This window comes from Vanessa atalanta, chromosome 16 (genome assembly GCF_905147765.1).
Source record: "Vanessa atalanta chromosome 16, ilVanAtal1.2, whole genome shotgun sequence".
NCBI classification, from domain to species: Eukaryota; Metazoa; Arthropoda; class Insecta; order Lepidoptera; family Nymphalidae; genus Vanessa; species Vanessa atalanta.
The window spans coordinates 4,864,533-4,879,872 of NC_061886.1; the positions used below are offsets into that span (position 1 = coordinate 4,864,533).

Consider the following 15,340-nt stretch of genomic DNA (forward strand, 5'->3'; position numbering starts at 1 on the left):
AAATCATGACTTACTAGTTATAACGCGCGGCTTCGCTGGCGGTTAAGGAGTTGGTTGGCTTCAAGCTTGCTTTATACCGAATTTTATCAAATTCTATTGAGTAGAATGAGAAAGACAGACAGAGTTACTTTCGCATTTATAATATTAGTATAGATATATCACTACATATTATAAAAATATCCCTCACCGCGTCTCTCTGTCTAAACTCAATAAACTACCGAAAATATTATCATACGCTATTCAACAATCGACCGCGTTATTCATGAGGAAGTTTTAGTTGATAATTCATTAACGTTTTCTGTATATTGGCTGAAATATGACGACGATTATTAAAGACGACGGAACGTATTATTTATACGATATTATAAACAATTTATGCAGACTTTTATCTGCGGGTATCTAGTATCTATATATATTAAATGGTTCACAAGCAAACAAATGTGAAATATAATCGAAACAATTTTCGTAAACTTACTGTTGAATTCGATATTCAAAAAATGTGACAGCGAATCGTTAATGTGAGTTACTTATCATTTTTTTGATGCCACTTCTTAACATAATGTCTTTGGACGCTTTAAACGAGGCAAACGCGATGCTTAAACGGACCTTTATGTTACGTTTTACATTTGACCTCGTTTTTATCCGTTTTGTTTTTTAATTTATTACAATAATGAATTATAACATTATGCCTGGATGTAAATGTCTTTGAGAATTAAGTAGGCTTATTTGTAAAATATTGAATAGCCCAATATGACGTATTTTTATATTAGCATTAAAAATTTAATTAAGTGCCATTTCATTTTGGCTTATTCAAAACATTCAGCAAAGAATGCCAATAAATATATATTTTTTAATTTATTTAATATTTATGAGATGGCAAGTTGATGACTTATTTATCATTGATTTTTAACGTCCGATTTAAAACTTAACTAATAACAATATCTGATGAGTCTGTACATTGTTTGTTTGATCGCGCTCTGGAAATACCAATGGGATTAGAAAAAATCTTTTGTTACTTGAATCTTAAAATCTGGGCTAGATTTTAAGAAAGTTTAATAGGCTTTCACGTGATTCTCCCATGGAAACGGGAACGTTTAATGCGGGCGAAACCGTGAGAACTAGCTAGTTTTTTATAAAAAAAAAGGCAACTATTGATAATATATAAACCAAAATAAAGCAACACAAAGTAAATCAATGTAAGATGTAAAAAAATATAAATGGTTGGTACAAACTCAAGCGACAATTATAACAAATATATCAAAAGACTTTAACTTTTTTTTAACTAAATCAAGGCGGTTACAATAATATGTACATACATATTTTGTATTTTAAAATTGGAATGAATTAAATTATATAGATAAATTTGAAGAGTTCGTTTGTTTGTTTGATCGCGCTATCTAAGGATCTACCAATCCGATTTGAAAATAACCTTTTTGCGTTAGATAACCTATTTATTGAGAAAAATAACAGATTATATAATGTCACGATATAACCAATGGGGGCGGAGCTGAAACGTTTAATGCGGGTGATGTTTTTCAAACTTTTTTCGTAGTCTCAATATCTTAACGGCCGTCTAGTAATGTGAAATTCAGAAGTACACACACGACGATAAACTACTATTACTGAGTAGTAGTCTTTAATTTTTTATCTTTATCAACGTAACCAAACATCGATACATTACTTAGGTCAAAGTACAATACAATTAAATTGAAAACTTAAAAGGTCGAGCAGCATTCCTAATTTCTACTTTGGAGAGCATGATTTATTTTGGTCATTTTAATTCCGATGACTGAATCGCACAAGCAAAGCCGTTAACAACTACATTATATAAAGTTTGATAGGTATGAATATTTGACACTTCGTTTGGTGTGATAACAAATACCATAAAAAAAAAATCAAATATTCGAGATAAAATGTTAACGTCACGCGAAGTAAGTATATACTGATTATAAACTGCCATCACTTTTTAATTTACTCGTTAATCCAATTAACATCTGTTTTAACGAGCATCTAGAACTCGAAAATATTTTTTTAATAAAACGAGCTATGCAGAGACTCATGAAGATTGATAGACGATGATTGATAGTGAAAGAGCCACTAAAAGCCTTGCAGCTGCATTTTCCTTTACCTATTTAACGCTGGTATTAAAAAAATCTTTAATAAGCTAAATATACTGCATACATACATATATGTTTTTAACAATTTGTAGCCTAATAGTAAACGATCAATTATCTTATATATAACTAACTGAAAATGCGGCTTTACTAGCGCGAAATTTATAAAATATAAACTTGAATCCCCGTTTTACCCTCTTAGCGGATATTTACACCCTAAAAGGTACCAAACAGATTCCTTATAGGGTGTAGATATGCCAAATTTCAAGTTTGTAGATGTTACAGTATCTGAGTTTCTTACTAATCAGTGAGTAGTATTTCGCTTTTATATATGTATATATAAGATTAGTGAAAATCAAGACTCATATCAGCTACAATGTCAAGCTAAAATATTTTCCGAACAATGTATGATATCCGCTATGATTTTTGTAACTACAATATTATCTAGATATTCGTATTATGCTAAGACAAAGTAACAAGAAGCACAAGGGACGTAACATCTTAGTTCCCAAGGTTGGTGCCGCATTGACGATGTAAGGAATGGTTTAAATTTCTAACAGTGTCAATGTCAATGGGCGGTAGTGACTTACCATCAGGTGGCCCATTGAAAATTGACAGATTTTACGTTTAAAAAAGTACCAAATAACTTACTAATAGGCGAATGCTTGTTCTTCAGTTTAGGAGAAAGCCGAGAGCTTATTCGACCACGACCAATTCGGCTCCATGATGATAGACATTTATCAAACTATCATCAACAAAATATGAGAACTCAGTTTTCTTGTAGATTTCAAAACGCGATATTCAGTTACGATCCAATTCTGGCGAAACATCTCGGTTTAAAATCCAATAACAATATATTTAATTCAAGATCGTGATGAACGCTCTTGTAGTATTTAACTTTGTAAGTATAATTATTTACATTTTACAGTTAAATTGAAAGTGGAAGTCAAAACAATGACTAATAATAATTGTTTCATTGTGTAACATATACCTAGCTAGTTTAAAACAATTTTTATTACTCACAAGACTCTTACGTGATGCATAAAACAATGTCATATTCAGGAAAAACACCTGATTGCCTAACCATCGACCCTGTATCGTTTTCGTTTTCGTTTTGGATTACGTGTACGTAATAATTAATATGCGGATCTTATTACTTGTTATTCTACAAGTCGTGCGTTAAAATCCTATAATAAATTAGATTGATCCTTATTGAGTATTATTCTTAATTAAGAAAGGACGACATATTTACAGAAACAATCAGGATACAGCACTAACATACGAATATTCGGAAAGTTTTCTATGTAGTAATATTTATCACCAGTGAGAGAAAACTGGTGTGACCATGATGTTTGAAAATGGACTAATGTTTGTTTTAGATGAGACTCCATAAAATAGCGAACGCAGGTATAATTACACAATCATCGAGATTATTTATTTAGTGAATAATTTACATAGTAACTTATAATAATATATAAATAGTTGAGATATTTACAACGAGGAGGGATTAATGTGGGTTTCGTTTTAAATCGTTATAAGCGTTTTTTTTATCAACTAACCATCTGTAGTTATGCAACTAATAGGGATAAAAAATATCTCTATTCGGTAAATAACGATTTACTCAATAACATACATATATAAATACATATTTATGCCTATAAATATTCTATACGTGTGTGTGTAACTAAACTCCAAAATGGTTAAACCGATTTCGATGCAGTTTTTTGTGTGCATTTAAGTGACCCGGTAGGTGGCACTGCGGTCGGGAAGCATCGATCAATTATATACACTTATTAAAGTTTGTAATTTGATTGTTTGTATTTTATTGTACTTTAAAGTGTTAAGAGTAGTATTTATTAATGTTACCCATATTGAGTAAGCCTGTAATTGGTGGTACGCCATTGTAGACAGTCAGTATCATCTTATTTATTCTGTAATTTCTAGTTTTTTGCATATCACATCAAATTAATTATTAGTAAATAAATATTGGTATACGAAATAAGTCAGCATATATGTAAGTAAAATTTTCTTCTTAGATATTTCAATTTGTTCTTCTAAAATCTGTCTTCCCATTTGATATTTTAGTTGATTTGTTGGGGACAAATTTTTGAAGTATTTTTATATTATATTTCAACTTTTGATAGAAAATAAATATTGTCGTTTTTACATTCAATATGTGTGGGTCCTAGTTTCAACACATATAAGTGTTGTTTTTTTTTAATTTCATATTGGACGTCAAACTTTTCTTTCTTTGTGATTATTGTAAAAAACAGATTTTTGCTTAAACAATATTTTGTTTTAGAACGTAATATAGAAATTGTGCTTTCGTGCTATTCAACCTTAATATTTTACTAAGAGACGTACAGCTCTGAAGCATTTTTCTATTCATTTATTAAGCAACTCCACATATAGACTCAGCGCTACTTCTTGACACTCAAAAATTATCCGGCAATCTTAAGAAATCTAACACACCCTACAGTTGTAAATGCGTCCGTCGGCGACGCGATGTCGGCGAGTGGGTCGGCGTTTCAGTCTTGGTTGCCCGTCGCGTGAGATCGCCCGTATATTTTCAAAATAAATATAAAAATCGTCCTTAAATATACATAAACATGGCTAAAAGTGGAGTGTTGCTCGTAGGCATTGTTGCCCTACTCGCTGTTATTGATATCGGTATGTTTTTTTTTCAATTTATATTTTCCCGCCGTAATTGATTCGAAGTTAAGACAGAAGAATAAAGTTGTATGGATGTGAATGGGAGGTGTGATAGAGCTGAACCAATCATCTTAAATGCGTTTATTGGATAACCTTATCGAAATTTCAATTTAACGCTTTATAAGTTAAATGTAACTGAAAGATATGGTATCGCATTTTCAATTAACTTATTTAAATTCCACACTACCTTACTTACATACAACAATAATAAAACATTTATTTGTCTATTAAGTATTAGTTTTCGTTCGTTGTGTATTTAATCACCGATAACCTATCGCTATACCTAAATCACGATTCACAATCATTATTATTGTTATTGGGTAGTAAACTCGTTTTGTTTCCTTTTACACAAGGACAGAGCAACAATGACATCACGTACTTACATTGTTACACCTCGTTATACTATGGGTAGTGCTTTTTTATTTACCAGTTTTTTTTATTGGATTTGTTGCTAAATTCAAACGAGCTCTCTGAAACCAACGACTGGTCTCCAAAGTGCGACGTTGTATTTAATCTTGCTGATCATATTTTGATAAAAAATTAAAGTAATTCAAAGTAAGGAGTAACTACTAGTCACTTGATAATTTTTATTGTTAGAATTTTAGTACATTGCGAACCAGTGGTAGTTTTAAATTATATTCAATACGATTGTTAATCGAAATTATATATTGTTTTTTGTTTTTTAATTAAGATTTAAGCTTCAAAATTAAACAATACAGTAAATCATTGTTAATAATTTATATTATACTTCTTCATATGTGCAAAATATAGTGTCAATAGCGCAATGGTTTTCGGGCCTAGTGACGTTTTTTTAAATCGTAGGTTCTCTCCTGACCTCTCGAGCTATTTTCGCCTCCCTATCAAAAGATTTAAGATTAATTGGAGGATCAAAATGTTCCTTAAAATGGGCACTACTATTATAACTTTTGAAAAAAAAAATTAAGCCTGTCTTTTATTCTTACAAATAACTTTGAAAGGATTAAACTAGTTGCCAAATTAGGATTTCAACGAGAACAACGTATGGGTCACTAAATTTATTGAGCCGACGCGACGCCAAAACTTAGTACAAATAAAAAAGAACTACAAAGTAGAAATGTGTCTTGCTTAAGTGCGTACGACTTTAATTTTTAACCCATATCTGACTACGGGGTCGTTTGAGCCCCAATGAAAAAATAGACAATACTGTTCATTACTATTAGAGCAGACTTATGATCTTTAGAAACAGTATAATCTATACTTATATTGTAAATGCGAAACTATCCCTGTCTGACTTTCTATCTATACAAACAAACCTGTTAATATTTTTATCTTTAATAAAGAAAATTAATAAAGAAAACGATGTTAGTTTTGTGACATAAAATTATATATTAAAACATCATTTTTTAAGATTTGATACATTTGACAGAAAGAATTGTTTAAATATAAATTCTAAATAAAAATAAATCAATGCAATGAACCTCCTTTTAAAATTTGACAAGATAAATAGCAATAAAAATAGTTGTAACTAAACAAAACCAATCAAACATATTGATTGAATTAGATGAATTTTGGTATGAATCAAGCTTCAAGAAGGGACATAGGCTAATTTTAAACACAGACTAACCCACGAAATGCAGTGCGACAAACCGTATGTGGTAATTATTAAAATCACGGAAAAAATATGCCTTTTACTGTTTTTTTTTTTCAAAGTAAATATGTTATAGTAACTGTCAATAATAATGAGAAATATAAGTTTTAAAATATTCGAATATTTTAGAACCAAAGATGCTTTTATGAAATTCTCTATGACCGTTTGTATATAATGTGTCACTTCTTTAAATATCACTATTTAAAGAAGATAAGTATATATTTTTAATAGATTGACATTAATACATTGAGTGACATCACGATTTACTTGACCCCCTTCTTGACGCCTATTATCAAGGCCACACCCCTCCTTCATAGCGATGTGCGTATTTTATAGATTATATATAGCAATCTTTACGTAACTTTCAAAATATACAAAGAAAATAGAAATATTAATATAAAATTTCTATAAACATATAAGACTGACTATACATCGTCATACATACATATTTTTGTATGTGTGCAATGTCGTTAATTAACTCCTTATAGGTGAAGCTGGGTTTTATTTTCTTATTGATGACCTATAGCATTTTAATAGGTGTTAAATACCAACATCAACAAGAAAAACAAGGCACACATAGTGATTAACCTATTTCTATACGATATAACCGCACACATACAAACACTCATACATAGCTCGTCTAGAAGATTTATCTCTCCGAACTTTAACTTTGATTTATATCTAAACAAACCACGATTAAGCAAATACATATTGATCAATTGCTACGCTAAATCAAATAATTATTAGAAATAAACGCTCCTAGCTTACGCATAAATATTTGTACTTTAGGTTTTGGCCTGATTCCAGATTTTTAACGACTGCGCAACACAGAACTTTATATTCCATTTTTTTCCAGATACGAAAGAGTATTGTATACAAACATAAATTAATCTGTCGCCTCGTCGCCGTTATGGCACTATAGAGTCGGAATATGATTATCTTATAAGTTTACATAAATAAAAGTTAAAATTACTTTCTTTTTTCAAATATATATAATGATACGAAATATGAAATACAATTTAATAATTACAATAAAGCAATATTATAACGAACAAGTATTATTTTGTATGGGTATTACAAAAAAAAAGTTAAAACTAACAGCCGCCATTTTGTTTTCTCGCGACGTCATCGCCTCGATTTAAAATATATCAAGCCAATAATTATACAGCTTTCAAACAATATTTTAACTCTGTAATCTTAATTATGTTAAGAATAAAAATATTTAATTCTGACAAGTTAATAAATGAATTAACAGATTAATTTTAATTAAAATAATTTAATGTTAAATAAACAATTGAGCTAATTCAAATTAATATACTTATAAAAAGGGTTGTTGTTTTGATCTTATTTCATAATTCAATAGTCATATCAACAACTATATTTGTATTGTGACATATTCAATTAACATTGTTCGAACTTGCAAATAGATCGTATCCATAACAACACCTTGGAACATACTCGTAGTTATGAACGATGCAATGACTTAGAGATATCCTTGAAAAAACCATTGCAATTCGAAGCGCAATCTTGCCTTGGTACAGCTAACTAATAACCTATTTATATACCGCAAAGGGTAAACTAAATGCATCATTACTGATTTATATTATCACGCTATGTTTATTAACGATATGAATCAATATTAGATTATAGAAAACAAATATTATAAATACAAAAGTTAAATTTTATCTCTGTTTGTTAAACACGAATAAACCATTTAACCGATTGCCTAATATATTTGTTTGAATTTTGACAAGGAATAAGGTGCCTAGATGGGACGGGATCAAAGTTTAACGCAGATGGAGTCACGGAGTACAACTAGTTGCCAATTTTACTTGACACGTAATATCTAATGGAAAAGTATTTTCTAATAAAACTATTTTCAATATATTTATTTTTCTAAATCACGTCGCGTCGCATCCATGTCTTCGACACCACTCCATGATTGGATCTCTGAGTTCAGCCGGGGATTTTTAATAAAATATCTCAAGCTTCATTATCTGTTGTTATATACATAATTATAGAATCGCTTATCAACACACAGACAAAACTGCTGCCTAGATAGTGCTGAAATTTGGAACATAGGCTTATTTAAGAACTTAAAGTCTTCGTTCTTAAGCGTTACAATTTTTTTTTATCATTATTTTAACTGAAATAAGTGATGGACTAGCAGCTAGTTGATATTATAAACATTTATGATCAATTTAAGTAGGATTGTTCGTTCGTGTTTTGGAGTAAAAAATAAAACAAATGAGTTATTTCAACCAAATTTAAATTAATTTACTTGTACGATTTATGGACTTCTTCGGAACTACTGGAATAACTACTTTACTTTTATGAATCTGTTTTTCTGTCGGTATTTAATAATTGATTACGCAATTATTGTTGTTTTTATGCATAAACCATTATATTGTTAACTGCGCCACGTAGCTATGAAGGTCAAAACTAAGAAAATGGTTTGCTTAAAGATTTTTAAACACAAGGTATATAATTTGATTTAGATTTGTGAGATATTCCATTAATATAAGGTTATGTGAATAAAAGTCATAATAATTTATGAAACAAAACATTGAACATTTTATAATACTATATAATTGCCAGTTAGTATCTTCGACAAATATATAAAATACGAACGTTATAAATATTTATATAGATTAAAGGTGGACGCTCTACGGACACTTTAAAATTGGGTACATTCCAAAAGACAACACGGGCCACGAATGAAATACAAATATACTACACAAATATGAATCGTAGACTTGGTTAATTAGCAAATAAGTGTAACCTTGTGTCACACATCACTGTATTCACATCATTGTATTCCTATAACAAATAAGAACATCTAAGAATAAGTAATACACGTATGGAATACGCACAAATAGACCAAAGGCTTAATGAATCCTGCAAAGCTATTGTGTGAGTATTTCATTTGAGAGTTAATCTTAGACAAGAACTTAAAAGAAATATTACGTTCATCTATCAATATTATATTATGGTAATCAAAGTCACATTAATTATTTGACATTTCGCGATTGATTAAACTGACTGTCAAAGTCTGATTTTTAGTTATTGTGTAGAGACTTAGAAACGCTTAACTTGAAATTGTGCAAGATTTCCTATGAGCTTTCTCTGCCATATTGAAATCATCTCGTTTAACTGCGAAAGCTCGGCTCTCCATTATTATAAGAATATTGCGATTAAATCATTTTTGTTTACGCTGTATAATTAAGGTCATATGAATTTTTCACCTAGCGTTGATCGTTAGTGAGTTAGCAAATGATAAGAGAAAAAAATAGACATTGAAATTAGTTTTTTGTTGTTTAATTATACTGATACTCATCGAATTAATGACTAAATGTCTGTCTTCTTTACTAAATATAATAATGATACTGTTGTCAATGTTTGTCAAGCGTATACGGTTTTATTGATCAGTAAGTAATTTTAATATATTTTAATATGCTTAAACTTTATTATATAATACCACCTGCGGGTCCCAACTTTGTACGAGTAAAGAAATAATTTTGTGTATTGCATTTAAAATATTCAGGGACCTAATCAAACATAAAAATCATCTAAATCTCAGAAAAAAATATAAATATGTATTTATATATACATAAAGAGCAAAAGAGGTCCAAGATTGTAATTTATTAAATGTAAAATGGAAAATACGTAAAAGTATTTTTTATTTTTTTTGTGAAAAGACATGGAATTACGAATTACATTAGGGCAATAAATTCAATGTTCTTCAATTTGGGAGGTCGCCAAAATCTGAGAAAAAAAACAATGTGTACCAAATTTTTACTTCATAACTTAAGCCCAATGCGGCTCTAGAAATTAAGTGCGGTCATTAGAGAAATATCTTGCCATAATATTCACATTTAGTTGCATAATTATTTAATACGAATATGTAGATACATTTTTTATTTGGAGTTGTTTTCAGGCGGTCACGATTTCTATTAGTCTTTATTTTAAAATTGTATTTTATTGTCCATGTATAATGATTTGAAAATCTGTCTTTTATAGGTAAATCCGCCATAATTTTATTATTTATACTTTAAATTATTACTACTTTTATATATTACATTTTAAATTATAAAATATTTAATCAAAAGCAATCTAAGATATTAAAAAAATCTACGCGCTGTAGCCAGTAATTTCTCGAAGGATTTTGATCATGGCCTAAATTTATAAATGGATGGATGATATCATCAATGACAGAATCTTATACATATGTTTGTATATATGAACTTCAACTGTAACCGGTTTGAGATACTACTAACGTAAACCGGTGTAACAACGAAGCTGTGACACAACTATTTATAATTACAAATGATGACAATTGCAAAATCAACTTAAACTTTTACGGATAATAATTCCATGATTCCTTCTTTCACATACGAGCCGTTACTTCCTCACTTCATTAGACATACATTAAAGCATATAGTTTATTTAAAAATTTAAAGGAATAAAATCCATTCAAAATTCCTTTTACTCAACATAACTGACTTATTTACTAATGAAATAATGAATGAGATCTGTTGCGTTGATGATTTGGTGTATATCCTCTTTTGTTATAGAACTGAACCACATATCCATCACACTGGAACGAAACAGAATATTGTGTCCTAGAAGAGCGTTAGCTACTGTACGAATTGCGTCATAATTCTTGACAAAAATGTCGACAACAAACAGTATCAAAAATGTATATTTGCCTACTGTACTTACGTAAGCCTACTGATGTACATTACAAGAAACATATTCTGGAACCGTGTAATGTTTTATCAAAAGCTTTTGATTTTGCACAACACTTGACGATTACAAATGTCTTTTAGGATTAGACAAAAGGTGCTCGAGTGATTGATTTGATATCAAAATAATAAAATTTAATGGGTCGTTGTGAAAAGTCAAAGAAAAAGAAAAAAATGCAAATTTGTATTGATATTGCCTTAACATAAAAAAATAGTAACATTAGCACGATTTAAACTATTCGTGAATTAAAATTTTAGTTAGTATAAATAATTTACTGTTAAAAAATAAGAAAACTAAAGCTATTAAATTAGTATACCATAAGTCATACATGTGAATGATATTTAAAGAGTCGAATTTCTATTGATAAAATTGTAATGGGTTATTCATTTAAATTTAATTACATATGTCAATGAATTCAAAGAAGTAATAAAATGTTGATTGTTGTTCCCAACCATTTTGCATTATATAGTTTGAAATTGTAAATAGTTCACTCAAATTAAAATTAAAATTTATTTGTTAAATATCGCAGCATTACGCTTACATATAGATATTCAAAGTAAAACCTTTCACCATTTTGGAAAAAATAGCCTCAATTAAGAGCTTGAGTAAGAAATTCAACGGTTTATGTTTTTTAATCTTATGTTTGTATTTACTCACCTCACTGTCACCCATTATACAATTATTAGAGAACTATAAGATTATATAGGACATATTGCAAAAGAAACGATCCTCCAAACATATTATATCTCAAATAATTGAGAACAGTAATTCAAGTTCTTTAAGATACTTTATTACAATAGTTACTCAATTATTACAAAAATATTTTTCGAATAATTCGATCCGTTGGTTTTCGTCCAGTTGATATTCATATTTCTGTTTAATTGCCGTGTTTGTGCACTAGATATGAATTACAGCACAGATTGGGAATAAATATATTACAATTTCATCATACAACTTGGTCGAATATTTAAAATCTTATATTTAAGGCCATGAGATCTACTTATAAATAAACGAACAATAAAAGGAATCAGAGGCATAAATATACCTTTTTAATTTTTTTTTTTTCTCGGAATATTCAAACAACACTTAGTTCGATAATGATATAAGAACGTACTTTTCTTATGATTATGAATGATGACTTTATAATATATAATTTAAAATATTATTAATATTATTTACTAAGAAATATTGAATTAAAAGAATATTTTTTAAACAGATGGTTTCAATATGAATCATACTCGTATGTAAACAATCATTCATTTTTCTCGTAACAACTATTTGTTTGAAAAAAAACCTAGTACGTGTGGGTTGAATCAGGTGCGCAAGTCATGGTGCCTATGTGTACCTATATATGAAGAAAATGTTTGAGTTTGCGTTAATTTGTATGTATGCGTGTGAATGTTCTTGGTTGTTATTATACGCAATAATATAATTATTAATTTATTATTTTTATATTTACTTAAATTTTCAATCAGTTCAGATTTTATTTTTGTTTATTTCAGGATCGTGTCTTCAATGCTACCAATGCAACTCTGAGTCGGACCCAAAATGCAAAGATCCTTTCTCATCAGCAAAAAGCTTGGTGGTAAATAAAAAAATATAAAAAAAAACGATTTAAGTTACAATATTTATATTTAAATTAACAACAACTATACGACTATAATAGATATTTATAATCGATTTTATTACAGATGAACGATTTCAAACTATATCTGTTACTATTTCAAATATCTTCCAAGGTCAATATTTAGCTTATCTTTGTTATTTTTTATTAATTTCAGGACTGTACCACCCAGGACTCGATCAACTACAATCGTCAGTACTTGAGAGAAATTTTGCCACGAGAGCTCGTAGAAGGAGTCGTCGGTGCACCAAGATACTGCCATAAGATTATCATGCGTTAGTGTTAATTTTAATTAATTTCGTTTTAATAGAATGACAAATATATAATACTACCAGCCAAGTGTTAAGGACAACAAACATCCAGGTGCAACCAGTGTTCCAGCATTCTCACTTACCTCCAAATAAGACAACTCCTGGGGTACCTCACTATCTGGTCCAAAAGTTGAGCATATCGGTGAGGCGTCAATTAATGTGGCGCAGATTTTTCGCACACCCTGCACGCCGGGTTAAGACGGGCCGCATAACTACACTTATCTAATGTAAAATTTTGTTATTGATTATATCCTCCTGATCGATATCGGCCGCGTCGGATAGTCTTATAGACTTTATAGGTGAGCCAACTACGTTGGAAATATTTCAAGCATGTCTGCGCAAACACTGGAGCACTTTAAACTCTCTAGTTCCTCACTCCCATATTCGGATTGGACGGCTCCCATATCCGATACTATCGGATATGGAATTGATAAGAAACTCAATAACTTTTACTGACCTGACGTTGGATACGAACTTGTACCTCATGATCTGCTAGCGTACAAAATAGACAGTAGAGCAACGAGGTGGCTATTTATAATGTTTCTATTATAAAATACGAGTAGGCTAGGCGCTATAGTTATCCGATTAGCAGACGTGCGCTTAAAAATAAGACAAAATATTTACCTTAACTAGGTATATAGAAGCTCTTCATAGCTTATCTATTACTAGCAGATACCCGACAGATTTACTGGGCAATAAATAAAAAAAAAAAAAATGAAAAAAAATATAAGCAATAACAACTACGGCCGATTCGATTGGTCATTCTCGATACGTTCACGATAAAAAACAAAAGAAATACTAAATATTTAATTTGATGTCTTTGGCCATCATACTTATGCAATGTCTGTTAAAAACGTTTTAAAGCCGAACTCCTCTACTAGTGTATACCCAAAAAATATATAAGATTTTATTTGTTATTTCCAGAAAATGGAGCAACTGTTCGTACTTGTTTGGACGCCAATCCGACCGACTTGAACCACTCCTGCCGCCTCTTCGACAACCAGGCATCACAAATGCCAGCGGACCCTAGCAAGCGGATTAAGTATTGCAGCGTGTGCGACAAGGACAGGTGTAATGGTGCTGGATCTATTGCCGTCTCGATGCCGCTAGCAATCTTTGCTCTCATTTCGTCATATCTCTACACCAAACAATAATATCGACAAACATAAACGAAAAACGGTCAGCTTCTATAAACGCTTTCCGCTTTGAAACCTTTCAAATTTGTGGTTGAAAAAACACATACAATCGAAAACAATTACAAAATTATTTTAATAATAGTGACGGAGTTCTTAATGAGGTATTTCTTATTCATATTGCTATACTTTTAACTTTGTTTTTTAATCAAGCGAAATCAAAAACATGAAATATAGTTATGCTTTAATTTATGAATAAAATTAAATTTGAAAACGAATTAAATACATAGTATTATTCTACTTTAGTTATTTTATCCAATATTGATAGAACATAAACTAATTTAGTAATTGTTACGATAGAATTTAAAATAAAAATGGTACGGAAAAAATGTCGCCTGTTATGGGTTCATTTGATTTTTCTTTTTGAAAATTTTTGTTAGTGTTGCATGTAATATTAATGTTATATATAAAATTTAGTGCCAAATCGGCTTCTTTAATATTAAACAAAATTGCCTTGTTTCTACGTAACCCGTCCAAAGTAGTTTTGTTTTACTTTTTAAAATGAATTGAATATATTCCGTAATCAATTCATATTTTTTTATAATTAACTAGTATTATATATTATCGTATTCTGTTAATCATTGTCTTTATTAAAGAATCAGGTACAAATACATTATGATAGCATTTTGTCCGAAAAATAAATATAACTTTAGCTACTTAGTACCTATCTGTTGGATATTTTGTATATTTATTAACAGCCCATCAAAACAAATTTTAATAAATCAGAAAATATGTATATTTGGGCAAATAGTACGCACTACATATATTTAAGAATAAATTTTAGTTTGCATTATATATAAGCAATTATATTAGGCACAATGAAATATTCATTTAAAAAAAGTTTTAAAAATTATAGATTAAGCATTTATGTATACACATAAATTGTGTTGACCGTCCCTTTAAGACGATATTGTGTTTGTAATAAAGTTAATAAAAAAAAAACAATATTTTATTTCCCTCTCCTCTAATCTAATTAATGTACATTTTAGCAATATTAATTTTGCTATTATATA

General features: G+C 29.6%; 1 protein-coding gene across 1 annotated transcript; it reads left to right on the plus strand.

Annotated features, from left to right (window-relative positions):
* Nucleotides 1–4,629: 4,629 nt before the first annotated feature.
* Nucleotides 4,630–15,243, plus strand: LOC125069948. Its single transcript, XM_047679576.1, has 4 exons — nucleotides 4,630–4,784; nucleotides 12,702–12,784; nucleotides 12,981–13,098; nucleotides 14,059–15,243. The coding sequence occupies exons 1-4, from the start codon at nucleotides 4,724–4,726 to the stop codon at nucleotides 14,286–14,288; spliced, it is 492 nt and encodes a 163-aa protein (XP_047535532.1). The 5' UTR covers nucleotides 4,630–4,723; the 3' UTR covers nucleotides 14,289–15,243.
* Nucleotides 15,244–15,340: the final 97 nt, after the last annotated feature.